At 36.0% G+C, this 27,570-nt stretch overlaps 1 protein-coding gene across 1 annotated transcript; it reads left to right on the plus strand.

Annotated features, from left to right (window-relative positions):
- The first annotated feature begins 4,889 nt into the window (after positions 1–4,889).
- Positions 4,890–25,549, plus strand: LOC144566109 (uncharacterized). Its single transcript, XM_078315997.1, has 4 exons — positions 4,890–4,999; positions 25,027–25,149; positions 25,231–25,312; positions 25,401–25,549. The coding sequence occupies exons 1-4, from the start codon at positions 4,896–4,898 to the stop codon at positions 25,524–25,526; spliced, it is 435 nt and encodes a 144-aa protein (XP_078172123.1). The 5' UTR covers positions 4,890–4,895; the 3' UTR covers positions 25,527–25,549.
- Positions 25,550–27,570: the final 2,021 nt, after the last annotated feature.

Consider the following 27,570-nt stretch of genomic DNA (forward strand, 5'->3'; position numbering starts at 1 on the left):
AAGAGGAGATCTTCAAAGGAGAGGTCGTCGGAGGGAAGGGTTGAGGAGAGGAGAACTGCCAAAGAAGAGAGAAGCATCTACCGCTATAACTTTTGTTTATGTGAAGAGAGAAAGAGAGATTGGAAAGAGAACAAGAAGTTTTGCTTCTGTGAAGAGAGAGAGAGAGAGAGAGAGAGAGAGAGAGAGCGAAAAAAGAGATTAGTAATTATTTTCAAAAACAGAAAGCACTAATTGAGAAACTTTTATAAAAGGAAGGTTGGATACAATTGGCAGTTCATTAGATTAGCGTTGTGGAAAGACGATGGACAAAATAGTGTGGACGAAAATCTTTTCTCTTCACTAAAGGGCACTACTACAGAAATGGTCATTGTACACTGGACATTGTACACGGATTCGATAATTTTACCTAAAAACCGTGGAGAAATTCTAATTTTTTGGAATCCCGAAATATGTGTGGGATCTCTACACGGATGTTTACTAAAGAATCAGTGTAGAAAGCCGTGAGAGAGCTACACGGACGTTTATTAGGAAATGTACATGGATTATTATTTAAATAACAGTGTAGAAAGCCTTGAGAGAGCTACATGGATATTTAATTAAAGATTCGTGAAGAAAGGTCGGCATTGTACACGGATGTTTGTTTAAATTAAAGTGTAGAAAGCTTGTGAGAGCTACACGGCCGTTTCATAAAAAGCCGTGTAGAAAGGTGTCAATTATACACGGTTTTTTGTTTAATTAATAGTGTGGAAAGCTGTTAGAGAGCTAAACGAACGTTTAATAAAAAAAGCCGTGTAGAAAGGTTATTTTAGGGTTTTGCTGTTTTGGTTATTAAAGGGCGCGCCTTTTCCATCACCAAGTTGGTTATATAAAAGGCCTTCTCCTTCCAGCGCCGATTTGATCAATTCTCTCTCTCTGTGTGATCTGATCACTTCGGACTTTCGGAGGCAGATGAAGATCATATTTTAATAAAGAAAGAGCTGATCGACTAAAGAGTCGGATGAAGATTTTCAAAAAAAGGGGAAGAGGTGAGATGAAGGACCTTCAGAGCGGATGAAGAGTCGAATGAAGAGTCGGACGACTCTTAATCCGACTCTGAAGGTTCTTCGTCCATCTCTTTTCCTTTTTTTTGAAGGTCCATCCAACTTTTTGGTTTTAGCTAGCTATTTCTTTATTAAAATATGTATCTTCACCCGCTCTGGATAATTTCAGAGCCGGCCGGATGAAGAGTTGGATGAAGAGTTGGAGAAGGACCGTCAGAACCGGATGAAGAGTCGGACGGTCCTTCGTTTGGCTCTTTATTTGACTCTTTATCCGGCTCTGACCGTCCTTCGTCCAACTCTTTATTCAACTCTTTCTTTATTGGAACATGTATTGATCAATTTGTACTCTTCCTCTCGCAGTGAAGGACCAGAGCCGGATGAAGAGTCGGATGAATTCTCTCTCTCTCTGTAATCTGATCATTTCAGAGGCGGATGAAGATCATGTTTTAATAAAGAAAGAGCTGATCGAATAAAGAGTCGGATGAAGATTTTAAAAAAAAGGAAGAGGAGAGATGAAGGACCTTCAGAGCCAGATGAAGAACCGAATGAAGAGTCGAATGAAGAGTCGGACGACTCTTCATCCGACTCTGAAGGTTCTTCATCCTCCTCTTCCCTTTTTTTTGAAGGTCCATCCAACTTTTTATTTTCAGCTAGCTCTTTCTTTATTAAAATATGTATCTTCATCCCAAAGAAAAGAACCCTACTGGATAATTTCAGAGTCGGCCCGATGAAGAGTTGGAGAAGGACCTTCAAACCGGATGAAGAGCCGGTCTGATTTGTGCGCTAAAGTGTTTTTGGAGGTTAATTTCAGAGCCGGATGAAGGACCAGAGCCGGATGGGGAGTCGATGAAGTGTCGGACGATCTCGTCCGACACTTCATCCGACTCTCCATCCGATTCTGAGTGTCCCTCATATTTCAGTGCTTCCAGTCCTTAATAGAATTTTTTATTTTATATGGATTTAACTTTTGTAATTAATGCTCAATAAGAATTTATAATTTTTGTATAAATTAGTGTTATTGAATTTTTTGTTCAAATTGCTATGTATGTTTTGGAATTGTGGATTTTAAATGTGTTCCTCTGTTTTGGAAATTGTTTGTTTTGCTATCCGAAAAACATTAAAAAAAAAATACAATGCTACACGGACGTTTAATAAAGCGTCGTGTAGAAAGGTAGAATAAAAAAAGGTTTTTCGTTTTTATTAATAGGTGTAAAAAACAATTCTACACGGCTGTTTATATAAAAGTCTGTGTAGCTCTCTCGACTTTCTACACACATTTATAGCTAAATGTCCGTGTAGAAAGGTTTAGGGTTACAAAACGCTTCTTCGAGTAGGCTTCCAGCGCCGTTTTGATCAATTAATACTCTCTCTCTCTCTCTCTGTATTGAACTGGTATGATTTCTGCGCACAAGGATTGAGACCGGAGCTGAGATCTTTGAAGTTAATTTGCATTTCTCCTTTCTATCCTGCTAGGTTAGTCTTCCTCTTTTCTCTCGCTAATTTTCTGGTACTTATTATTGCTTAATTATTTAGGTCAATTATTTATTAATGCATGCATGCTTAATCTGTTTAGGTAATGTAAATAATTAGTGTATTGTGGTCCAATAACTGATCTATTGATGCTTTTAGGTCCATGCCCGTTCAAAATTAATCTAATAGGGATTAATTTTGGATAGTCCCCCGTTTGGGACTGCTCTTTGAATATTGTGTCTCATTTAGGATGTGAACACATATTAGCGGGATTTAATTAGTGTTTGAGAAAAGTTCGAGAGCATTTCTCCTTATTGCTCATACGAGTATGTGGTTTACGCATACTTGGGGAGTTAAGGGGAAATGTTGTCGAATTTTTCTCAAACACTAATTAAATCCCGCTAATATGTGTTCACATATGAGGCATAATATTCAAGGAGTGGGTTAGGATGGTAAATCGGCCCGTTTGTAAGCCAAGAATTTGTAACAATATATGTTGATCGACCACCATGACTAATTGGAATCATTCTTTTAATTTAATTTACAGATGGATCGAAGTTGGATGTACGAATTGCGACGTGATAGTGCAGAATATTTGGCTCGCGTTGATGAGTTCATAAAATGTGCCGAGAGATATAGAGTGAAGACAAAAGATAACGACATCTTGTGTCCTTGTAGAGATTGTAGCAATTTTAAAAGATTTGGGGACTTGGAAGAAATTAGAGCTCATTTGATTTGTCGGGGATTTCAGAAAAGATATACGTGTTGGTTTATGCATGGTGAGAAAATTGGGGAATGTAGTGCTACCAATAGAAATTTTGTTTTGGAAGACAATATTGATATTAATGTAGAAGTTGTTGATAATTTTGAGCTTCATTCCAACGATGATTTGTTGATAATTTTGCTAATAAAATGGTAAGAGCCTTTTGTTATAACTTTGTGTCATTCAAACAAAATCATAACTCTGTGTACATTACTTAGTGTTTTGTTATAACCAATTTTTTAATTAACAGTTGGAGGTGGAGGACGAGGTCAATTCTGGTGCCCGGACTGTCGCAAGACAAGAAGATTCCTTGTCCTTAGCGCTCCCGAATCCAGAACACACCGGTCGAGTTAGGGGCAGAGGGGCCTACACGGGCTGGAATGAGGAATTCAATGGAGCAAAACCCCAGAGAAGACCTCGTGCCAAGGTCAACAAAGAGGAGATGGAATCAAGGTTGGCGCAGGTGCGCCAGGAGGTACGCGAGGAGCTTACAGTGGAGTACACCCAGAAGCTGGCTGAGCTGGAATCAAGGATGGTGAACCAAATGCACCAAATTAGGTAGCCATCCGAGGATCAACCTCCCGTTTCTCCGGGAGTTCGGCGAAGTAGTCAGGCATCCGGAACCGAAGTGCTAGGCGGCTTGGACAATCTAAAGGTAAGCACTACTTGTTCATAATCGAAAGGTATTGTTGATTCTCGCGGTTAATTTGCTAGACAATATTATTTCATTCTAAAGACAACTAATTGTTGATAATTATTGCAGGAGCCCAGCACATGCGACCTCGTCATGTATTTCGGTACTACTCCTCTGACCATTGCTAAGGGCATGGTATATCCTCCTGCAGTCGGTGATCAGTTGAGGCCCAACTATCTCCACGTAGTACTTGAGAAGATCACGCAGGATTGGGCTATGAGAATGCCTCTTCCTGTCCCTACCGATGGAATGGTGGTGCTTGATGATGCCCACTATACGCTAGTCCAATGGCCGAAAAATCAAATTATTTTGGACAATGTACGTAATCTCCAAATACAATAGGATATCTTATTCAAATACTTGAAAAAGACATATACAAAATTTGATACAGACACGAAGAGGTGAAACAATCAATGAGGATGAAGCGTTGTCACCGGTACGGGACATGGAATTAGCCTTGGTGTCTGTTGCGCCAGAAGTGCCTGATGAGCCAGTAGATGCGCCAGTGGATGCGCCACTAGACCGTACGGGGCTCACAGCAGAAGAGGTTAGCCGTTTGCCTGGTCAGTTGCAGACTCTCCACGCCCACTTGATCAAGGCACCCAAGGACATGACGGCTGTTACCTTCAGTGTCCCCCCCGGTATGTTTCTACACGATGGTAGGGAGGTCATGCTGCCTTTCACAGAATTCAACGACTTTCTACACGGCGCCTCGTCAAGCGATAAATGGCTCGATGTGGGAGTCATCACCGTTTTCCTCATGTTAGTGACCAATCAATTATTTATATCATGTGTATAACACTCAAATATATACTCTAATGTAAAATGATGATTTTTCAGGTTCCTAGTCCAGAAATGTCGTGAGACCGCATCGAAAGGTAAGGTGAACTTGTGTGCACTTTTGGATCCCGGCATAATTAATGGAAACATGTTGGAATGGTATGAGGATGATTGTGTCGACTACTTGCGTAAAGCGATGCATCATGCTCGTGGGGATCAAAAGAAATTTATTCTCCTGCCATACCACCAAAGGTAGGTTACTTGTAACCCTTAATTGTTTATATTTTCAGTTAAAAAATTACACAATGAACCATAGCAAACACTTGTGTCACTATTACATGCTGAAATATATATGTCACTAATTTTATGCTAAAGTACTGTTAGTTTGTAATAATATAGAAGTCAATAATACGATAATTTATCATAAAGCTTTGTTCATGAATTGAATGTTTATCATTTTGTTGCCTTGAGTATTATTGCATTTATGGATCATTTCGAGTTCATGACTGAAATTGTGAAACTCCATAATATAGATGATATATATTCTTAAATAGTCACTGACCAAGGTAATTAATTAGCAGGAACACTAATTACCGCGATAAGGTTAGTATGTGGATTAAAAGATGGTTAAGTTTTACAAACCACCTGACACGAGATGTCATTTTAATCACATAGATACATGTTCTAAGAACATGGTATTTGACAGACCCCGAATGAAACATTAAATAGAATTGTGTTCGTGTCATTAATGTTTTCATTCAGTGTTAAGTTCTAAAGTATGAGGTATTCATCTTTCCTACTAAGAAATGTATATGTGTGATTGTTATCAAACGCTGTCGGTAAAATGCAGTTATAACGGTAGCTCTTCGGTATACATGGCTTAGCTGAGGTAGTGATGGTTTACCAAAAGTACTATTGTCCCTCGTATCTCTATACGAGCTATAGCATCACTGGGCCCCTTGGTAGAGTTAGATTATCTGCATGCGGTATAATTACAAGAGTAATTATATTTGATAATCTGCTCAAGATCAAGAAAAGATTAAGTTTGCAAGGATGACACACATCTACCTTGAAACTAATCTGATAGCTATGAGACAAAAGAACTGACACAAGTAAATAGTTTACTGGATCGTGATATTGTACAGTACAGCATCATCTGTGTAATTGGATGGTCATGATGTGTTGCCAGATACCACTCATGATTATAGAAGTTAAAACAGTTTTAACTCTGTTTACCAACATAACACAGATCCTATTGGGTCACACCATATAGGAGCTACTCGGAGAATCTTACTGATTAATTATAAATTGATTATAATTAATATTAAGATGGTTATAATTAATTATACGTGATATAATTAAATTATAAATGTCATTTAGAATGACAAGCAGAAACAACGGTTAATTTATAAACGTACACGTTACGTTGTATAAAAGTTACCGAACAACAACCGAAAAGAAATATAATTGTATATGACAATTATATATATTTGATTTGGATTTTAATTTGTTAATCATGGATTTGAATTATGGATTTAAAAGCCCAAAATAATCAAAGCCTTAATTAAAATTAAAAGCTCAAAGTCAAAGCCCAAAATCAAAGCCTTTTACTATTCATGCCTTAATGGGCCAAGGGCAAAATGGTCATTTCACACCTATGCCACCTTGCATGACACCTTAGGGTGTAGAAGCATGGAGAAGAGTGTGGAAGGGTGTGGAAGGGGTATTTTGGTCTTTTCACATATTAAAGGATGAGGTGTCAAGGGTTTTTGGTAAATAGATTTGTTTTGAGGGGTATTTCGGTCTTTTGCGAACCTCCTCAAAAAACTATAAATAGAGGGGTGAGGGTAGAGAGAAAACTTACTAATTCACATGTTAATCTGATTACTTCGTTAATCGGAATTTCTCTCTTCCCCGGTTTCGGTTATTACGAGATTCGGAAAAATATATTTTTGCAAACTCTGCGGTATTTCTTGTTTTGCTTTTAAGTGAAACAGAATAACTTGGAGTCTTAAATATATTTAATCTGTCCCTATTTCGGTGAATAGTGTTTCTACAGAATTCCGCGATTTATAGTATTTCTGGCAGAAGAAATAAACCGCTCTCCGGTTAGTCCTGGTGGATAACCGATAGAGGTATCACACGTGTGATACTCCGAGTAGATTCCTTCTCTGGCGAGGCTCTACTCGCTCGGTCTGCATTCCAACTGTGATTTGGAAACAAGGTATAAATTGTTATATTAATCTATTTAATTGGTAAATAGATTTAATGCTTTAGAAAATCAATCATGGAGTAGATCTGTAAATAGGATTAAAAGGATCTTCTTGATTCATTTAATCCGTAGCTTAAGGTAGATGTAAAAAATATTGTTTTACTCTTTCCGCACCTTAAGCTAAATCAATGGGTTTGAACCATCAAAAACCCAACAGTGGTATCAGAGCACAAGGCTCTCCCGCTGATTGATTTTCTAAAAGTTATAACTTATGCAAATAAGGTGCATATACCCCGTATCGGTTTAAATTCTTACATTTGCAACACAAGTCCAAAACCGATTAGAAATGGGATTTTCTTGGTTCGGTTTTACCGACTAAGAAAGTTAAATTAGATTTACGCTTTCTTTATGCTTTCTTTATGCTTTCTTTATGCTTTCTTATGAAATGTAAATGTTTACATTTCTTGGATCGGTTTTCCGACCGAAAAAGATAAAATAGGATTTTATGCTTTCTTTATGTTTTCGTTTTCAAAACTTTTGATTGCGTTAAAGTTCATCTAAGAATGTGATGAAGCAATAAAGTACCTGAGTAAGAGCTGTTAATCTCCACCCGTAAAAGACAAGGTTAATGACAAGAAAAGTCTCGGCTTTTCGTCTAACCCTCTTTTACGTGTCCTGATAGCTGGCCCAAAGAGAACTTTGTCACGTTACCAAATTGCTTTAACACTTTTGAAATGACAAAATTTAGTGTAACTTTTCGCCTTTTTCGAAAACCTTCGGATAAGTAAAGTTCATCGAAGAATGTGATGAAGCAATAAAGTACCTTAGTAAGAGCTGTCATTTCCACACCGTAAAAGAGATGGTTCTGTCTATGAAAGATTGAGTCTAAGCGGTCCTTGTGACCCCGATCTTTCCTGGGAGCCCTTTTACATGTCCTAATGGCTGGCCGAAAAGGAACTTTGTCACATTACCAAATTGCTATATGGACCAAAAAGAATATATGTTTTAAACATGTAAACTGTTTATATGCTTTAAACATGTAAACTGTTTATATGCTTTAAACGGTATAGAATTGTAACACCACGTAAATCAAAATACTAAATTAAGGTACAACCTAAATAGTATATAAATTTCTCTTTCATTTATTTATTTTAACAACTTCACAAATTATCCAAATTGAAATACCGTGATAAGAAACAAATAATTCTGATATCTCTGAAATTATATACTCCTATAAATATTGTTGCCAAGTTATGAAAAACCCAATAGAATTACCCATTTGGTTACCTGCCAACCTTAAAATAAAATAATAAAATAATCGATCATACAGTCATATAAACCAATATAACCCAATTATATATATATATATATATATATATATATTCCAATTATATATGTGTCTGACAGACGGTGCATTTATAAAAAGGTGCAAATCTAATATCAATAGATAACTGTTCAAAATAACCGGCGCCGATCCAAATTAGAAACCGCCTCTATAAAAATACATAAAGTGATCGGTTTGCATCTCTCTGTCTCCTTCTCCGCATCTTCACAGACCCATAGTTTCTTTTCAATTGTTTATTCAATTCTTCCGATATCTTCACAGAGGTGATTAATTATTATATTATTTTTGATTGGTTTTACTCCTTTTCATTCATATATGCCATGAATTACCCAAATCCGTACAGTCAACGTTCCAAGTTTATATTAAATTAAGGTTTCTTATATTTGAATTTTGTTTGTTTCCTTTTGTTGTATTCGTTGGCAATCTATATATATTTAAATATACATGTCTCCTTTAGATAGTCTGATTATGCCTCTTTTATCTTTTTCTGTTTTCATTCGTTTCGAATCTGATTGTTTATAATATTGATATATATATATATATATGTATAAAGTAGTTTGATAATAAATCCGATATTCAATATTGAGTCAAACAGTCAATTTGGAATTCGATTATTTTATTAGTTTATATAATCAGAGTTATATAGTCAGATGGTTAATAATCGTCAAAGTTATATAGTCAGATTCATCTAGTTATTTTGAAATTTCAATTGTTATTTAATTATTGTATTCTTTTGGTAAATTGATTATTTTTATTTAATTCATTTATATAAGTCGGATTAGTTATTAATAAATATATTTGGTGTATATCTGGAAAATATATATATAAGTATTAATTTAGAAACCGTGTTACATGGTCTAGGTCTGAATTATGAAGTAAAGAGTGACGGAGAAGCGGTAACGAACTACACCACAATAGCAGGTACGGGTTTCCTGGACCTTGTCAAATTGTACTTACCGTTTTGTATGCATATTATTGATTTAATTGTTTGGAATTGTGCATGTTGAATCGAACGATCCCTTTGACTTGTTTAGAATTTCAATAGGATTGTTTCATATCGATCATAAGACTTGTAAGTAGGATGTGTTGAGCATGATATCGTGTAGTGTTAAATGACGAACGTAAAAGGTAACGGATATGTTAAAGGAAAGGGGCTAACATGTGTTGAATGCATGTTGGAATGTATACATTGGGTCTAGGTTCGACTAGACCCCTCGTCAACGTGGCGTTGGATGGATTTCCCGTCACGGGTCAAGACCTAGCGTAGGGTGGATTCCCCGTCTAGTGAGACAGCCAATATCTAGCGTAGGGTGGATTCCCCGTCTAGTGAGAAGTCTTCCGTTGTTGGATGGATTTCCCAGCGGAGTGGCGGTCTTCCGGTGTTGGATGGATTTCCCACTGGATTGGCAAATAAATGGATTAATGGAAAACTTGAAAGATAATTAAAGAAGTATGTGTGTGTGTGTGTGTGTGTGTGTGTGTGTGTGTGTGTTTTAAATATTGCATGACATGTGAGGATATAATAATTATATCCTATTTGTAATAATAAGTAAATTTGACAAATTCCGGGACTGGAACTAAATCCCGTACTGAGAGACTGTTCGATCTCTCACCCGTTTCCACTTATGTGGGTTCCAGGAAATGATGAAGTCGGCGAGGAGCACGAATAGGAGGGATGCAGATCAGGAAGGCAATGAGCTGACTGCTCAAGTATCTTTTTAATTTCTTTAGTTAAACTTGAAATTCTCTCTTTAGAAGTGGATACATTGACTGACATGGCAATTATCGGTTTGTTTGCCATGTTTGTCTTGATCTCATGTTGAATTTATGTTGTGTGTTTGAACTACTTGTGGTGTTAAAAGACTTCGTTTGACTTTTACATATTGCATGAGTATTTATTATTGATAATGTATGTGATGTGCACACGTCTTACGTATCATTACGTGGCGGGTTGTCTTGGGGTGTGACAAGAATAAAGAACTGAGCATAGCTGCAAAATAAAGAATTAGGAACTGATAAATAATATACATGTTACATTCCGAAATTTTAAAACATGATTAAATGGATAAATCGATCATTTGACTTAAATAAAAAGTTTAATTAATTTAACGATCGTTCAGAAATTTTCTGACCGACTAAAACGAAACTAAAATTTCGTAATATAAATAATGTATGAAATTATGCATAACAAAATTTAGAGATTAGAAATAAAATAAAATATAGCACTAGGAATAAAATTATAATTATTCGGTAAATTAGAAACTCAGAAAATCCGTGACAAATTTCTTTAAGTTGTTAGAAAAAGAAGAAATTTATTTAATTAGATTCGTGTGAATAAATAAATAATTTAATTCTAAGTAAGAATATAATTATACGAAATCATTCGTACGAGATAAATTATATAAAAGTTACCGATTTCGTTTATTTGAGAATTTTAAGAATTTGATTTGATATGTATATATATAGACATAGATACTATCCGATATCGATTTATTCGAATTCTAAAATTGAATATATATAATTATATAAAAGGAAAAATCAAATTATTCGAATCTTAAATTGAGAAATAAATATACGAATTTTATGTGCGAACATAGTTACAAATTTACAAAACTTGAATTCGAAGTTATAAAAGAGAATAATTCATAATTAACATTCCTTTGATTCCTGTCGGAATGACTTCGCACCATATACATTTATGTATATATATTTGTTTTTCTTGGAAAATCTCAAATGTTCATTTTTCATCTAGCACCAATCTCAAGGCTTGTTTTATATTAAAGAATTGGAATTAACCAAATCAAATTTTGAGTTCGGGTCCACCCTCAAATTAATTCACCTCTGAGATATCTCATATTTGCGTGACTTTTTGGAAAATCTCAAGCCGTTTAGATATGTTCAGCACGAATCTTAAAACAGTCCAAATAATAAAACCTTTCTCTCTTTCTCTCATCTCCCTCCCTGTCCGTGAGACCCCCTCCCCAGCCCTCTCTTCTACGCCAAAAAAAAGGGGGCTCCGCCCCCTCCCCTTCCGCCGCTGCCACGGCCAGCCGCCGCCGCCACCCCACTCTCTCCTCTCTTTCCTTCTCGGTCCGACCCACCAGACCCGCCAGAACCCCCGCCCCTCCTCCTCTTTCCCGCCTCCCCTCCCATGAAACCCTAGTTTCTAGGGTTGAGGTGTGCGCTGCCTCGGTTAGATTGGTGTTGTCCCAGTGCTCACTTGGTGCCGTGTTGGTGTTGGCGTGGTGCTGCCATGGTGCTTGCTTGGAGCCGTGCTGGTGTTGGCGTGGTGCTGCCTCGGGGTTGGCTTGGTGCCATGCTGGTGTTGGCTTGGTGCTGTCTCGGTGCTTGATTGGTGCTATTCTGATGCTTGGTTGGTGCTGAGCCGTGTTAATTGCGGGTTGTTATTGCTCCGGTGTCGATTCCCCTTTCCCCTTTGCTCTCTCCATACCAGGCTAGCTCTAATCGGATAAATTATCGAGCATCTTGTTCAATTGATTGTATTTTGTTGAGGGAATTGTAGTTAATTACACCTTTTTGCTCGGGTTGTTGATTTTCCCGGCAAAGGTGCTGACTTGGCTTGTGCCTTGTGAGATGTTTCTGTTTTACTGGTTGGTGCTAATCTGATTCTGGTTTGTCTGTCTGGTTTCGCTGGTGAATGCGGTGCCTTGTATCTGACCTATGCTTGTCTCTGTTTTGCTGGTTTTATTGTGCATGGTTGTGTTGTGTTGTATGAATGGCGAAGTGCTGGTACCAGTGGTACCAGCCCAGTATACTACTGGTATGGTGCTGAATTTAGCATGATTACCAGCATTTGACCTGACAGGGACCATATTTCAATTATTGCAAAACTTTGGTTGATTATGTGAGAAACCAGCCCTTGTAGAAATTTATTTAAGAGAGGGGCCTAAATACAAAACTGTTATGCCTTGTGGATGAATTGATTAAATGAATTGGGGGCCTTTGTTTATGTATGCATTAGACTAAATTAAATAAGTAGGCCATTGGATTAAAATGTATGACATGCATGACAATTTTATACATGGGCTTTGAAAGTGAAAATAGTTATAATGAACCTGAAATGAATTGTAAATTTTAAATAGGAGGCTTAAACCTTTACTAAATTATGGGTCTTTAATTAAATTGAATTGGAATAAAATAATTGATACGTCCAATGGACCAAAGTGTAATAAGGTGAAAGTTTATATAAGGGCCGACCATATATATATAATTTTGGAATTGGACTTGAATTAAAATGATTATAAATGAGCCGAAAGGTATAAAAGAATTGACGAATTGAAAGACGGCTTTTGGAATTTAAGTTTTGAGAATGTAACCGAACTAAACCAAGTAATCGTATAATATAGGTGTAGGCTCAGTCGAGTAAGATATCGCGAGGTAATTCGAGACGCCCGATCCGTAACTAAGCGGTACGCTCGTCATACTAAGGTGCGGGATTCTTGGACTTGTTTGATACTTTATTTTCAGGAATTAAACTGTTTATTCGTTTGTCATGTTGAATGCTTAATTGTTGCATATTTTGGAATTCATGCTGTATATTGATTCTTGCATAAATGAGAATGATTTGAATTGTTCGGTTAAGATTAATTGGCATGTTGGTATGATTATTATTTGATTAGTTCTATTAATTGTTCTTGATGTGAATGAATCTGCCATGCCGACCTGTTTAGGTGGCTGGATAAGGTAACGATGACCTATCCGTTGACCTGTGTTTACGAATTTGCCAGGCCGACCTGTTTAGGTGGCTGGATAAGGTGACGCTGCTGACTTATGCGTTGACCTGTTCGAATTTGCCAGACCGACCTGTTTAGGTGGCTGGATAGGGTGACGCTGCTGACTTATGCATTTGACCTGTTAGAATTTGCCAGACCGACCTGTTTAGGTGGCTGGATAAGGTGACGCTGCTGACTTATGCGTTGACCTGTGATGATTTTGCGAGACTGACCTGTATGTGTGGCTTTGATATATTTGCTTGAGATTTAGCAAAGTTGACCTGTATAGGTAACTTTGATTCCATGTGATTGCATTTGTCAAGTTGACCTGTATTGATGACTTGTAACCGGACCTTAGGAAATGGTTAAGCCAAACAGCAATTGCAGATGGGTGTCTGATAAAGGGTCCAGCTTGGTTGGCCATCTGTAGGCGTCTGTAACCCTACAGATGTGGTTTGATAACGGTTCAGCTCGAAAGAACATCTGTGGTTGCTACCAGTCATAATGAAATGAGTTAAGCCAAATACACGTTGTGTTCATTTTGAAATTCATCTTGGAAATTCCGTTGAACTGTGTTTCAGGTTGATAAATTGTTGTCTAGCATTGGCATCCTGTTATTTATGATTATATATATATCTGTTTGCATTGTTATTGTTTGGGTTTCATTTTTGAATATAGAGTTTGATTGCAAGTCCAATAATCTAAACTGTGGCAAATTTCGCACTGAGAATTTATTCTCACCCCCACCCTCCCGATTATTTTCAGGTTTATTTCACGGATGCAGCAAATGAGGATATTGGTAATGCATATAAAAGATCCACTGCCTTGCGTGTATATGTGACACCTGATAAATACACGCGGCAGGCTGTCGCACCCGTGGATATGGGGTGTGACAATACCTGACTTGGTCCCGTATATAAGTAAATTAGATTTACTGCTTTGATATGAAATGAATAAATTAAATTTATCGCTTTCAAGGAACCGTGAAAGAACGTGATGTCAAAGAAAGATTTGTGAAGGAACTCACCGTTGTCTTTCTGGCAGACGACTTTCACGTGTCCATAAGAATGTCCAAAGTCAGTTACAAGAACTGACTGCTTAATAAAGCTAAGCGTATCAAAGAGGTACTAATAAGAACAGAAACTAATGAAGATCACATTTCGTATTCAAGACTTCCTTTCCACGACTGCTTAATGAAGCATATGAAAGAGGTCGCTGTAAAGATACGAATAGAATCACATTTAGTCATTCTTTCTAACATATGCTAAGAAAAGAAAAGTAATGGGGATCACATTCGATATTTTTGACTTCCTTTCCACGACTGCTTAATGAAGCATATGAAAGAGGTCGCTATAAAGATACGAATAGAATCACATTAGTCGTTCTTTCTGACATAAGCTAAAAGAAAAGAAATGGGGATCACATTCGGTATTGAAGACTTCCTTTCCACAAATGCTTAATGAAGCATATGAAAGAGGTCGCTATAAAGATACGAATAGAATCACATTAGTCGTTCTTTCTGACATACCCCTTTGGAGATTGCTGGCACTGTTAAGCATAAACACCAACCCATTAAATATTAAGTAGTATGCCCTTCCTACTCTATCCTCCTCACACCGATGTTCATTGGTTGACGTGTCTTGCTCAGCAAGCGTCGCCTTTTACCTTTGGTGGTCGAGGGTTATGTTCGACATATCAAACCAAATAGAGTGAGGTTACTTATCAATGATTTCCAAAATAGTTTTGGGCTTGGGGCAAAGTCTTCGTTAAATACACATGATGTTTTAACGAAACTAAGAATCACAAAGAGATGTGATTAGCAAGTTTGCTTACCTAAGATAACTGATAGCCATGATACTTGGTTATTGGTGAAAACATTGATCTTGGTCCTACTGCAAAATGGGAATAAAACAAATTTGCAGTGGGAGTTTTATTATTGAATAAAACGTTACATGAACAAAGCTAAAATCTTTACTTTTAAAAACGTTGTAGAAATATGGCTAAAGAAACGTCCTTCTCTCTACGCTCCCTGCTCGAAAAACAAACACGTGAGAAAAGGGAATATATCTGAAATACACCGGTCCCTGTTGAAATAGTAGAGAGCAGCTCTGTCAGTACTCACACGCTTCGTATGACAAGCAATGATGAGAAACTGGAGAAGCTTAACTGTCCGTGGAGCCACGAGTTGGCCACGGAAGTTATCCTGAACTCATTTCCTCCCAGCTATTCGGAGTTCATTGTGAACTCCCATAAGCAAGAGTTGGATAAGAGCTTGCAGGAGCCCCAAGGGATGCTGAGGATCACTGATAAAGACATTGAGAATAGCTCTCATGTCCTCATGATCCAAGAAGGTGGGAGGAAGATAAAGAAAGCCCCAAAGAACGTGGCTCCGAAGTACAAAGGCAAAGGGAAGTTGGTTCTAGGAACGAACTCTCCCAAGATAAAAGTTTCTGCTAACTTTGACTGCTATTTCAGCAATAGCAAAGGTTACTGGAAGAGAAACTGTCCGAAGTATCTTGAGGATATGAATTTTGAGAATGTCTCAAAAGTCTCAGTCTCAAGTATCAATGTTATTGAAGTTAACGTTGCAACCTCTATTAATGATTGGGTACTGGATACCGGATCATGTGCTCATATTTGTTCAAATATGCAAGCACTGAAAAATAGGAGGAAGCTACATAACAAGGAGATACAACTCCAAGTTGGAAACGGAGCACGAGTTGCAGCCGTAGCAGCTGGTAGTATAGAGTTGTATTTGCCCAGCGGGCTTGTAATGGAACTAGAAAATGTACATTTTGTTCCTAGCATTTCCAGAAACATCATTTCAATCTCATGTTTAAAGATGAATGGTTTCTCTTTTGTAATAAAGGACAATAGATGTTCTATATACAAAGATGAATTATATTATGGATCTTCATATATGATGAATAGTCTTTATATACTGGAAATGGACAAACCCGTGTTTAACATCAATAGCAAACGACTCAAAACATCACATGAAAGCACGACTTACATGTGGCATTGTCGCCTTGGTCATATAAACGAGAAACGCATCAAGGAGTTACATAAAAATGGACTTCTTGGTAAATTTGATCTGGAATCAATTAACACGTGCGAATCTTGTTTACGAGGTAAAATGACCAAAGCGCCTTTCTCCAAAAAGGGCGAAAGGGCAAGTGACTTATTAGGCCTTATACACACGGAAGTATGTGGACCTATGAGTACTTGTACAAGAAATTGTTTTTCTTACTTTATCACATTTACTGATGATTGCAGTAGATACGGTTATGTCTACTTGATGAGACATAAGTCTGAGTCCTTTGACAAGTTCAAAGAATTCAAGACTGAAGTAGAAAATCAATTGAACAAAAGTATTAAGGCTCTACGTTCTGACCGTGGAGGCGAATACTTGAGTTTTGAGTTTAAAGAGTACTTAAAAGAATGTGGGATTGTAATATTCTGTCACATTGATTTTATTTCGATAAACATTTTATATATAAATAATCATAAAATACAAATTAATAATATTGAACGTATAAATAAATTATAACTTGATTTCATATTTTCAGAAATTATATGTGCAATGCTAGTTGTAATTGAATTGTTGATCCATACAATAGACATAATTTCTAATATATATTGTTGTCGCATAATAAATTTTCTTTTATATATGTGTATATATATCGGCGTATATTATTTGTATTATAAATTAACATTATCAATTAATATACAAAGATAATATTTCCATCTACATAATGCTCATTTGATATATGTACAGATATACAAAGGATCTTTCCAAAATATTAAGATTTTCATTATTAATGGAGAATAAAGTCATGACACAAATCACTCCTTGATTTCTATCAACTTCCATAATTTCTTGAATTGAACTTAGACCAATTACACAGCCAAATACATCAATTAAAATTTCTTATAAATAAAGAATGCGGCAAAAACAAATGCAAAAGATCGGGCCGTAATTACAATCGAGTTAATATACTATATACTACTTGTATTAGTTTAGCTAATAAGGAAATGAAGAATGTGGCTGCGCCTCTGCTGCCCATTATAAGGTTTTGGTACTGTGGTGTGATAAATTAGTTCTGTCTAGTCGTATCGCACCAATGCATTCTTGATATCCTCCACATCCAGACTTTCGAGTTGAGCTAGCGCCTTTGTCTCTATTTAAATATATATATAAAGATTGCGGCGGCCACCCTAAAACCAAGGTAGTAGCTCCGGCAACCAATGTAATTATGTGTTTCGACCGTCATGCGCTACCTTCCGGACACAACCCGCAGCCGCGACTTTCTTTCTTGTGTGTTTCGAGCTCCCGAGGTAACCTAAGATCACTAGTTAATTAGATTTAAATGTTTTAGTATATTGATTTAATTCTCACTAAAATAATGATTTAGATAAATAGTAATTAGATAATCATGAATAAATTGTAGTTTATATGTGTACAATTAATTCTTTTCTTTCTTTTCTGTTCTATTCTTCTATTGTTTTATTATTTTCAAATCTAGTACTAACGTAGATTTTATATTCAATCTTAATTTATTTAAGCTATTTTGTTTAATGTAAATTTATGGTGTTCTCTGATGAAATGGAGTTCGGACATATATATATTCCATTTCCTTATAGTTCTTTTAAATAATAGATGTGAAATTAAAGTTATGTCTATTAGATTTTATTGTCTTATTTATATTAATAATAAGTTTTACTAGTAAACAATAAAAATTCTATTAATAAGATGCTTAACTTGTTTTTATATACTTATTATACAATACCATGACAAAGTTCATATCTTCATATCTTTAAATCTTAGTATCATGTTTCGCCAGAGAAACAAATATAGGCTAGAAGAATTATTTTCATAAATTATAATGGGTATAAAAGATATATATATATATATAAATATTTTCTTTATTATAGAAATGCTTGTTGTGCCTTGCAAAAGTTTCGGATTCCGTTCCTTTAATTAATGTTTCTTGATTTTAATTCTAATAGATCAAAGACCGATATTTTGTTTATTTATTTATTTATTTATTTTCATTAGTATCAGATTAATACAATTACTATTATTATTGTTATTAATTTCCTCTTGCTGGATGATCAAAGTTTCGAAATAAATTTATTATATATTCCCTCAATTAAAGTTTTCTGGTTCTTATTGGATTATTTGTCTACACTTAATTAATAGTTCTATAATATCAAAGGATTAAACTAGGTAAAGTTTAGAAGTTAGATCTAATAATCTGTGACTATAATTATAAATAGTATTAAAGAATTTTAGAAAATACGGACAAGTACTGTCATCAAATGATATTAATTAGTAGTAGTATTTACATGACTTAGGTTCGAGTTCCAAAGTACTAAAAGACAAGAAGGTAGATTAGGAATCTCCTACGGTGACAGGTGCGGGTTTCCTAGACTTTATAAAACTATTTTACTTTCATATTGTCATTCAACTGTTTATTATTATTGCATTAGTTGGATTTATGCATGTTGTTTTCGAACCATTCGTATGACTTGAGTAGACATAAATGATTTGCATGAAATGATAGGATTCATTTATTGACCAATGGACTTGCATGAATAGGATGTATTGAGCATGACATGAACTGTGTGATTGAATAAATGTGTCTTTGAGAAAGAACGAATATGGTAATTGAACAGGGGCCAATATGCTTGCATATTGGGATGTATACATTGGGTCTAGTGTTCGACTGGACCCCTCGTTAACGTGACTGTAGGCGAAAGCGGTCCTGTCACGGGTCAAGATCTAGCGTCTGGCGGGAGTTCCGCGGTTAGTGAGACAACCTCCCGCTGTTGGTTGGACTTCCCAGCGGGTTGGCGGCCTTTCCAATGTTGGTTGGACTTCCCATTGGTCTGGCAAGTAAATGGTTAATTGTGGAAAGTGAAAAGATTATGAAAGTAAACGTAATAGCAATAGATGCATTGCATTAGGAAACACATATGCATTTTATTTCTTATCATATTTGTGAATATAAGTAAAGGTTTTATAAGCTCTGGGCTGGAACTAAATCCCGCACTGAGAGAAGGTTCGATCTCTCACCCGTTCCACTTTTATGTGGGTTCCAGGTAATGAAGAGGAAGGATTCGAGCAATGACAAGAGTGAGACTAAGCGGGAAGACAAATTTTTGATAGATTGCCACGTGTTGTTTAGTTTTATTTTCATGATTCAATAATTGATACATTGAGCGGGCATTGCAGTGCTTGGGTTACTAGCCATGTCTGCCATGATATCGTTTGTAAAACTCATTTGATTAAAAAAAATGTGGCTTTATTTATATTTTTATTGATAATGTATGTGATGTGCACACGCCTTACGTAGAAATACGTGGCGGGTTGTCTCGGGGTGTGACAGGGATAGTCTCACAGCTCACACCTCCGGGAACACCGCAAAGGAACGGTGTTTCTGAGAGACGGAATCGAACTCTGTTAGACATGGTTCATTCCATGATGAGTGAAGCCACACTTCCGAAATCGTTCTGGGGGCACGCACTAGAAACTGCTGCACGAACAATAAATATGGTTACATCCAAGTCAGTAGTAAAGACTCCATACGAGTTATGGTTTGGGAAACTCCCAAATATGTCTTATCTTAAAATATGGGGTTGCGAAGTATTTGTCAAACGCCCGACGTCTGGCAAACTTGATCCCAAGGCTGACAAGTGCTTCTTCGTAGGATATCCTAAGGAAACGAAAGGATATTACTTCTATTACCAAACCGAGAACAAAATAGTTGTTGCTCGCAATGGTATATTTTTGGAGAACGAGTTTCTCGCAAAAGGAAGTAGTGGGAGTAATGTAATACTTGAAGAAATTCAAGATACATCACACAATACAATATCTGAACTAGATCAGATTAACCCACCTCTTGATTTTTGGCTGATGAGCATCTGGAAGTACCAAGTCCACAAGTAGCTGTGGATGAGGTTCTAGTCCCGAGCTCAAGTACTTCGACGCAAGTTGAAGTTGAAGTAGAACTGGATCCGCAGACAGTTGTGGATCAAGTTCGACAGCCTGAAGAACAAGTGCTACGTAGGTCAACGAGAACAGTCCATGCACCCGAGAGGTACTTGGGACTGCACGAGATCTCAGTCTATGATACTGAAGATCCTTTGACTTATGCGGAAGCAATGGATAGACCCGACTCTGATAAATGGCTGGAGGCCATGAGATCCGAAATACAATCCATGTATGACAACACGGTCTGGAACCTAGTTGTACCACCTGATGGGGCAAAACCCATAGCTAACAAGTGGGTTTTCAAAGTGAAAACAGACATGGATGGTAAGATGACTACATACAAAGCACGGCTAGTAGTGAAAAGGTTTCAAACAAATTCTAGGAATTGATGAAACTTTTTCGTCCGTGGCTATGTTTAAGTTAATTCGGATACTCCTAGCAATTGCTGCATTTCATGATTATGAAATATGGCAAATGGATGTCAAAACCGCCTTCTTAAATGGAAATTTAAGAAGAGGATGTGTACATGACACAGCCTACGGGTTTTGAAGATCCAGAGAATGCTGGGAAGGTATGCAAGCTTCTTGAATCCATTTATGGATTGAAGCATGCATCACGGAGTTGGAATCTTCGATTTGGCGAAGAAGTCAAAAGCTTGACTTCATCAGATGCGAAGAAGAATCTTATGCGTACAGAAAAACTAGTGGGAGTGCCATCGCCTTTCTTAATCTTATATGTAGATGACATACTCTTAATAGGAAACGATATTCCTCTATTGCAATTAGCCAAGTCTTCATTAAAGAAAAGTTTTCTCGATGAAGGACTTGGGCGAGGCTGTCTATATATTAGGCATAAAGATCTACCGAGATAGATCAAATAGACTTATAGGTTTAAGTCAAAGCACGTACATTGACAAAGTGCTGAATCGGTTTAGCATGCAGGATTCTAAGAGAGGATTCCTGCCAATGTCTCATGGTGTTCAGCTAAGCAAGACTCAGTGTCCTTCGACAACTGATGAGCAAAGCGATATGAGTAGAGTACCATACGCTTCGGCTATTGGCTCTATCATGTACTCCATGTTGTGCACTCTCCCTGATGTCTCGTACGCTTTGAGTGTGACGAGTAGATATCAGGCTAATCCAGGCAAAGAGCACTGGATTGCTGCAAAGAATATCCTTAAGTACTTGAGAAGAACTAAGGATATGTTTCTCGTCTATGGTGGTGATTCCGAGCTTGTGATTAGTGGTTACATTGACAAAGTACTGAATCGGTTCAGCATGCAGGATTCTAAAAGAGGATTCCTGCCAATGTCTCATGGTGTTCAGCTAAGCAAGACTCAGTGTCTTTCAACAACTGATCATAAACGCCATGTTGTGCACTCGCCCTAATGTCTCGTATGCTTTGAGTGTGACGAGTAGATATCAGGCTAATCCAGGCATAAAGCACTGGAATGCTGTAAAGAATATCCTTAAGTTCTTGAGGAGAACTAAGGATATGTTTCTTGTTTACAACGTTATCACCTAAGATCGTAAACATAATAAGATGTTTATAATTTAATTATAAAAGATATAATTAATATAAAGGTGATGTAAAGATATGTAGAGTTGACACAGTCAGCAACACAGCTGATCCACTCACAAAATCTCTTCCTCAAGCCAAGTACGAGATGCTTAATGCTTCTATGAGTCTGGAACACATAGAAGATTGGCTGTGAGATTTTCTCAGGATCTGCGAGATCTTAGAGAATATAGAGTTTTGTATATAAGTAAGGCCTACGATGATTGGCTCCTAGCTTAAGTGGGAGATTGTTAGTTTGTAATAATCTAGAAGTCAATAATACGATAATTTATCATAAAGCTTTGTTCATGAATTAAATGTTTATCATTTTGTTGCCTTGAGTATTATTGCATTTATGGATCATTTCGAGTTCATGACTGAAATTGTGAAACTCCATAATATAGATGATATATACTCTTAAATAGTCACTGACCAAGGTAAATTAGCAGGAACACTAATTACCGCGATAAGGTTAGTATGTGGATTAAAAGATGGTTAAGTTTTACAAACCACCTGACACGAGATGTCATTTTAATCACATAGATACATGTTCTAAGAACATGGTATTTGACAGACCCCGAATGAAACATTAAATAGAATTGTGTTCGTGTCATTAATGTTTTCATTCAGTGTTAAGTTCTAAAGTATGAGGTATTCATCTTTCCTACTAAGAAATGTATATGTGTGATTGTTATCAAACGCTGTCGGTAAAATGCAGTTATAACGGTAGCTCTTCGGTATACATGGCTTAGCTGAGGTAGTGATGGTTTACCAAAAGTACTATTGTCCCTCGTATCTCTATACGAGCTATAGCATCACTGGGCCCCTTGGTAGAGTTAGATTATCTGCATGCGGTATAATTACAAGAGTAATTATATTTGATAATCTGCTCAAGATCAAGAAAAGATTAAGTTTGCAAGGATGACACACATCTACCTTGAAACTAATCTGATAGCTATGAGACAAAAGAACTGACACAAGTAAATAGTTTACTGGATCGTGATATTGTACATTACAGCATCATCTGTGTAATTGGATTGTCATGATGTGTTGCCAGATACCACTAATGATTATAGAAGTTAAAACAGTTTTAACTCTGTTTACCAACATAACACAGATCCTATTGGGTCACACCATATAGGAGCTACTCGGAGAATCTTACTGATTAATTATAAATTGATTATAATTAATATTAAGATGGTTATAATTAATTATACGTGATATAATTAAATTATAAATGTCATTTAGAATGACAAGCAGAAATAACGGTTAATTTATAAACGTACACGTTACGTTGTATAAAAGTTACCGAACAACAACCGAAAAGAAATATAATTGTATATGACAATTATATATATTTGATTTGGATTTTAATTTGTTAATTATGGATTTGAATTATGGGTTTAAAAGCCCAAAATAATCAAAGCCTTAATTAAAATTAAAAGCTCAAAGTCAAAGCCCAAAATCAAAGCCTTTTACTATTCATGCCTTAATGGGCCAAGGGCAAAATGGTCATTTCACACCTATGCCACCTTGCATGACACCTTAGGGTGTAGAAGCTGTTGTTCTAGCAATAATCCTTTTAGTCTATTTGACTAATTTGCAAAAACATACAATTATTGAATTTTACGATTTCTTCTATTTTAGAATTATGCAGGTTCAAGTCAAATGGAATTGCAATATGGAATACTTGAACTGAAGAAATCATGAAGACTTATCAAGAATGTAAATTGTAAAATCTAAACTTGGTAAAGTGTTTTTGATGTTGTTTCAACAGGATAAAAACGTTGGTAACGTTTGTAAAACGTTATAACGATTATACCTTAAGAAAACGCTGTGAAACAACTCGATCAAAGTCAAAAAACGGTGCTGTAACGTTTTAAAACGTTGGTAACGTTTTCTGAACGTTTTAAAACGTTGGTAACATTTTAATTAATTTCCAAACTTCAGAAATTCCTGATTTTGATCAAGTTTTTTACAGTGCAAAACGTTATGTAACGTTTTATAAACGTTGTAACGTTTTATAAACGTTGTAACGTTTTTGAAACGTTTGTGTAACGTTTTGGTGCAGCTCTCGGACTTTTGAAGGCTCATAAAACGTTACCAACGTTTTTGGAAAACGTTGTAACGTTTTAGCTCAATCAGCTCATTTTTGAGCTGCCACTATAAATAGACCGAATGGATCACTTTCAAATCTAACCTAGCCGTCCCTAAACTTCAAAAGAGGCGATTTTCTGAGAGCTTGGTTCCACCATTGTTGATTGAGCTTAAAACTTCAATATCTCTCAATCAATCTCAAACAACCTCAAATCCACTTCACTAATCTCTAGTTAGATTAGGTTAGAGTGATCTATTGAGTGTTTCTCTTGTTCTCGAGTTGCTCGTGTGACTTCCCTTGGTTATAAGGGCTCGCCGGTGCTCATCTCTCGTTGGCCGTGACTTCCCGTTTTGTAAGGGCTCACGGTTCACAATTGTAATCCTTTCATATTGGGTAATAGAAAGGCGCACCTAGAAAGAGGTTGCGACGCCCCGGAGACGTAGGCCATTGTTTTGCCGAACTCCGTTATCATCCCGCGTGTCACTTTCTCTAAACTCATCTCTTTTACTTTCAATTGCAATTTATTTTCAGTTTTTGTTCATTTATAGGTGCATTAAGTGTAACAGAAGCATGGAGAAGAGTGTGGAAGGGTGTGGAAGGGGTATTTTGGTCTTTTCACATATTAAAGGATGAGGTGTCAAGGGTTTTTGGTAAATAGATTTGTTTTGAGAGGTATTTCGGTCTTTTGCGAACCTTCTCAAAACACTATAAATAGAGGGGTGAGGGTAGAGAGAAAACTTACTAATTCACATGTTAATCTGATTACTTCGTTAATCGGAATTTCTCTCTTCCCCAGTTTCGGTTATTACGAGATTCGGAAAAATATATTTTTGCAAACTCTGTGGTATTTCTTGTTTTGCTTTTAAGTGAAACAGAATAACTTGGAGTCTTAAATATATTTAATCTGTCCCTATTTTGGTGAATAGTGTTTCTGCAGAATTCCACGGTTTATAGTATTTCTGACAGAAGAAATAAACCGCTCTCCGGTTAGTCCTGGTGGATAACCGATAGAGGTATCACACGTGTGATACTCCGAGTCGATTCCTTTCCTGGTGAGGCTCTACTCGCTCGGTCTGCATTCCAACTGTGATTTGGAAACAAGATATAAATTGTTATATTAATCTATTCAATTGGTAAATAGATTTAATGCTTTAGAAAATCAATCATGGAGTAGATCTGTAAATTGGATTAAACGGATCTTCTTGATTCATTTAATCCGTAGCTTAAGGTAGATGTAAAAAAATATTGTTTTACTATTTCCGCACCTTAAGCTAAATCAATGGGTTTGAACCGTCAAAAACCCAACAAGTACTACAATTCTTTTCCCCCCCCCACAGCTCCCACTGGTGTTTGTTGGTGATTGTGCCACTTGAAAATACGATTTATGTCATGGATTCAAGCCGGCCCGACAAATCCATCACCACTCGCCAGTCCAAAAGAGTCATGCCTGTTATAATTAAGTAAGTTATCTAAATATCACTTGGTTTGATTTTTTTTTTATAATTGTGGAATTGCTAATTACAGTTACTCAATTTTGTAAGGGCTTTTCGGCAATATCTTAAAGAGGGTGGAGTGCAAAGCACGGGTAAGAGCAGAAATAAAATGAATGGGCTCTGGAAGGAGGTGGGCACACTATAATTTTATAATTTCATATTTTTGGGTTCAAAAATTTATTGTCATTCTGACATAGGCTGCTGAATGTAAATTTCAGTGCCCGCAACAGATTGGCGGTTGGGAATGCGGTTATTACACGATGATTTTTATGTTTCACTTTGTTGAGAGCATACAATTCAAATGGCCAGCATATCCGGTATGTAATTCATATGTTTTGCCTTGACTTGTCCATACAATTAATATTGATTTCCTCTAAACTTGTTTTATTAGTTGCATTATTATAATTGCAATAATTTATTTCTATAAAGCAAAACAGAGATGTAGTTGCCATATTTTTGTAACTTGCATGTTTTGAATTTTTTGTAATATTCATCAGAGTCAAAGAGTTACTCCAAGGAGCAGTTAGATCAGTTTAGATGTATGTGGGCAGATTTTTTTATAAAACAATTTTGTAAACCAGAATATGAATTTGTATGATCTTCGTATAATTTAGTGTACATGAATTTTGTATTAATTTTTTATATAATTTGGAAATTTCCAAAATTTAGGGGTTTTGGTATTCTTATTTTGGAAATTCTCTGTTTTGGAATTGATCTGATTTTAAATGGCTGGCAAAACTGGAGGCTAGCCAAAAAAAAGCAAAAAATAAAAAAAAAACAGTAGTTCAATTAAACACGGACATTTTAAAAAATATCTGTGTAGAAAACTTTTTCCACATTAAAAAAATAAAGAAGAAAATTAATACATAAAATTATATATTAAAAAAATATTAAAAAATAAGAGAGCTACACGGATATTTAATTATATTTCCGTGTAGCAAGCTTTTTCCAAATTAAAAAATAAAGGAGCTACACGGATATTTAATTAAATATCCGTGTAGAAAGGTTTTTCCACATTAAAAAAATAAAGAAGAAAATTAATACATAAAATTATATATTAAAAAATATTAAAAAATAAGAGAGCTACACGGATCTTTAATTATACATCCGTGTAGAAAGGTTTTTTCAAAATAAAAAAATAATGAATAAAATTAATACATAAAATTAAATATTAAAAAAATATTTAAAAATAAGAGAGCAACACGGACATGTAATTATATATCCGTGTAGAAAGGTTTTTCCACATTAAAAAATATTAAAAAAATAAGAGAGCTACACGGATATCTAGATAAATAACCGTGTAGAAATCTAATTGTACACGGCTTTTTATGTAATAATCCGTGAAGCTCGGTTATGGAGAGCGCCAGTGTCAACGAGTTGTAAACGGCTGTGTATGTAATAATCCGTGTAGCTATCTTTAATTGTACGCGGTAAATATCCGTGTGTATATATACAAGGATTTCTACACTGTGACAGCTCACGCGGCGGGAAATCCGTGTAGCTCGCTTGTTTATGTCCGTGTATAATCACTTATTATGTAGTAGTGGGGGTAATCTTATCTCCTTCTTTTTCATTATCCAAAATAGTTTGGTATTTCACTATACAGTTTGGTTCGATTATTAAATTACTTGTAATTGTTGTATTAGATTTGTTGTAGATAAATTGAATTTTTCTATTGGCATTATCTTGTTACTTGAATAGTTTTAATTTGAAATTCAATTTGTAACTAACCTTGTGCATAATAAATCGTGCTTTTTTAAGAAAGCTTTTCTGATAAAATCGAAGAATACAGTATAAAATTTTGGTAACATACCAGTTAATACCAGGGAACTGCTTTCTTATGTATTGAACGTAATTCTCTGATACTGATCTGACTGTTAGGGATCCCATTTCTCCAATTGTTCATTTAAATGCTATCAACTTTTATTATTGTTCTTGTACAGTTGTAGTAATTCATCCCTGCTTCATGCTCAAATTATTATTTTTTTCCTAGATACCAGGTTAAAATAGTATTGGTCTGACTATACAGAAGTGCACTATTATGACATGCATCATTATTTAAAAATTTATTCCAAATTTTATAGTCTTGTGCAGCTTTGGGTCTTTAACGATTCACTAATAGAATAATCGTTTTTTGCATGCCCAGCACCAGTTTTTTGCATGGTTGAGACGGCTCATGCAAAAGAAATGGTGTTTGTTGACTTTTTAAACTTGTTGCATGCGAATCCCCATGTAACAGGTATCGCATGCAATTGTGTGAAGTGCAACCATGTAACTGTATGATGTTCAGCCATGCAAATAAGTTTTGAATGTCAGATATTATAATTAATTCGAGATCCATGCAACAACTCAACTCCATGGCCACGCAACTACTTAAAAACTAAGTAG

This window comes from Carex rostrata, chromosome 15, assembly GCF_964058835.1.
Source record: "Carex rostrata chromosome 15, lpCarRost1.2, whole genome shotgun sequence".
In the NCBI taxonomy this organism is placed as follows: domain Eukaryota; kingdom Viridiplantae; phylum Streptophyta; class Magnoliopsida; order Poales; family Cyperaceae; genus Carex; species Carex rostrata.

What these genes read in the sequence shown, in the direction of transcription:
- LOC144566109 (XM_078315997.1), top strand. Translation starts at nt 4,896, where the DNA reads ATGTTGGAATGGTATGAGGATGATTGTGTCGACTACTTGCGTAAAGCG. An exon ending in CTCCTGCCATACCACCAAAG is followed by an intron (nt 5,000 to 25,026) that starts GTAGGTTACTTG and finishes CCCCCCCCACAG; the next exon opens with CTCCCACTGGTGTTTGTTGG. An exon ending in TGAATGGGCTCTGGAAGGAG is followed by an intron (nt 25,313 to 25,400) that starts GTGGGCACACTA and finishes TGTAAATTTCAG; the next exon opens with TGCCCGCAACAGATTGGCGG.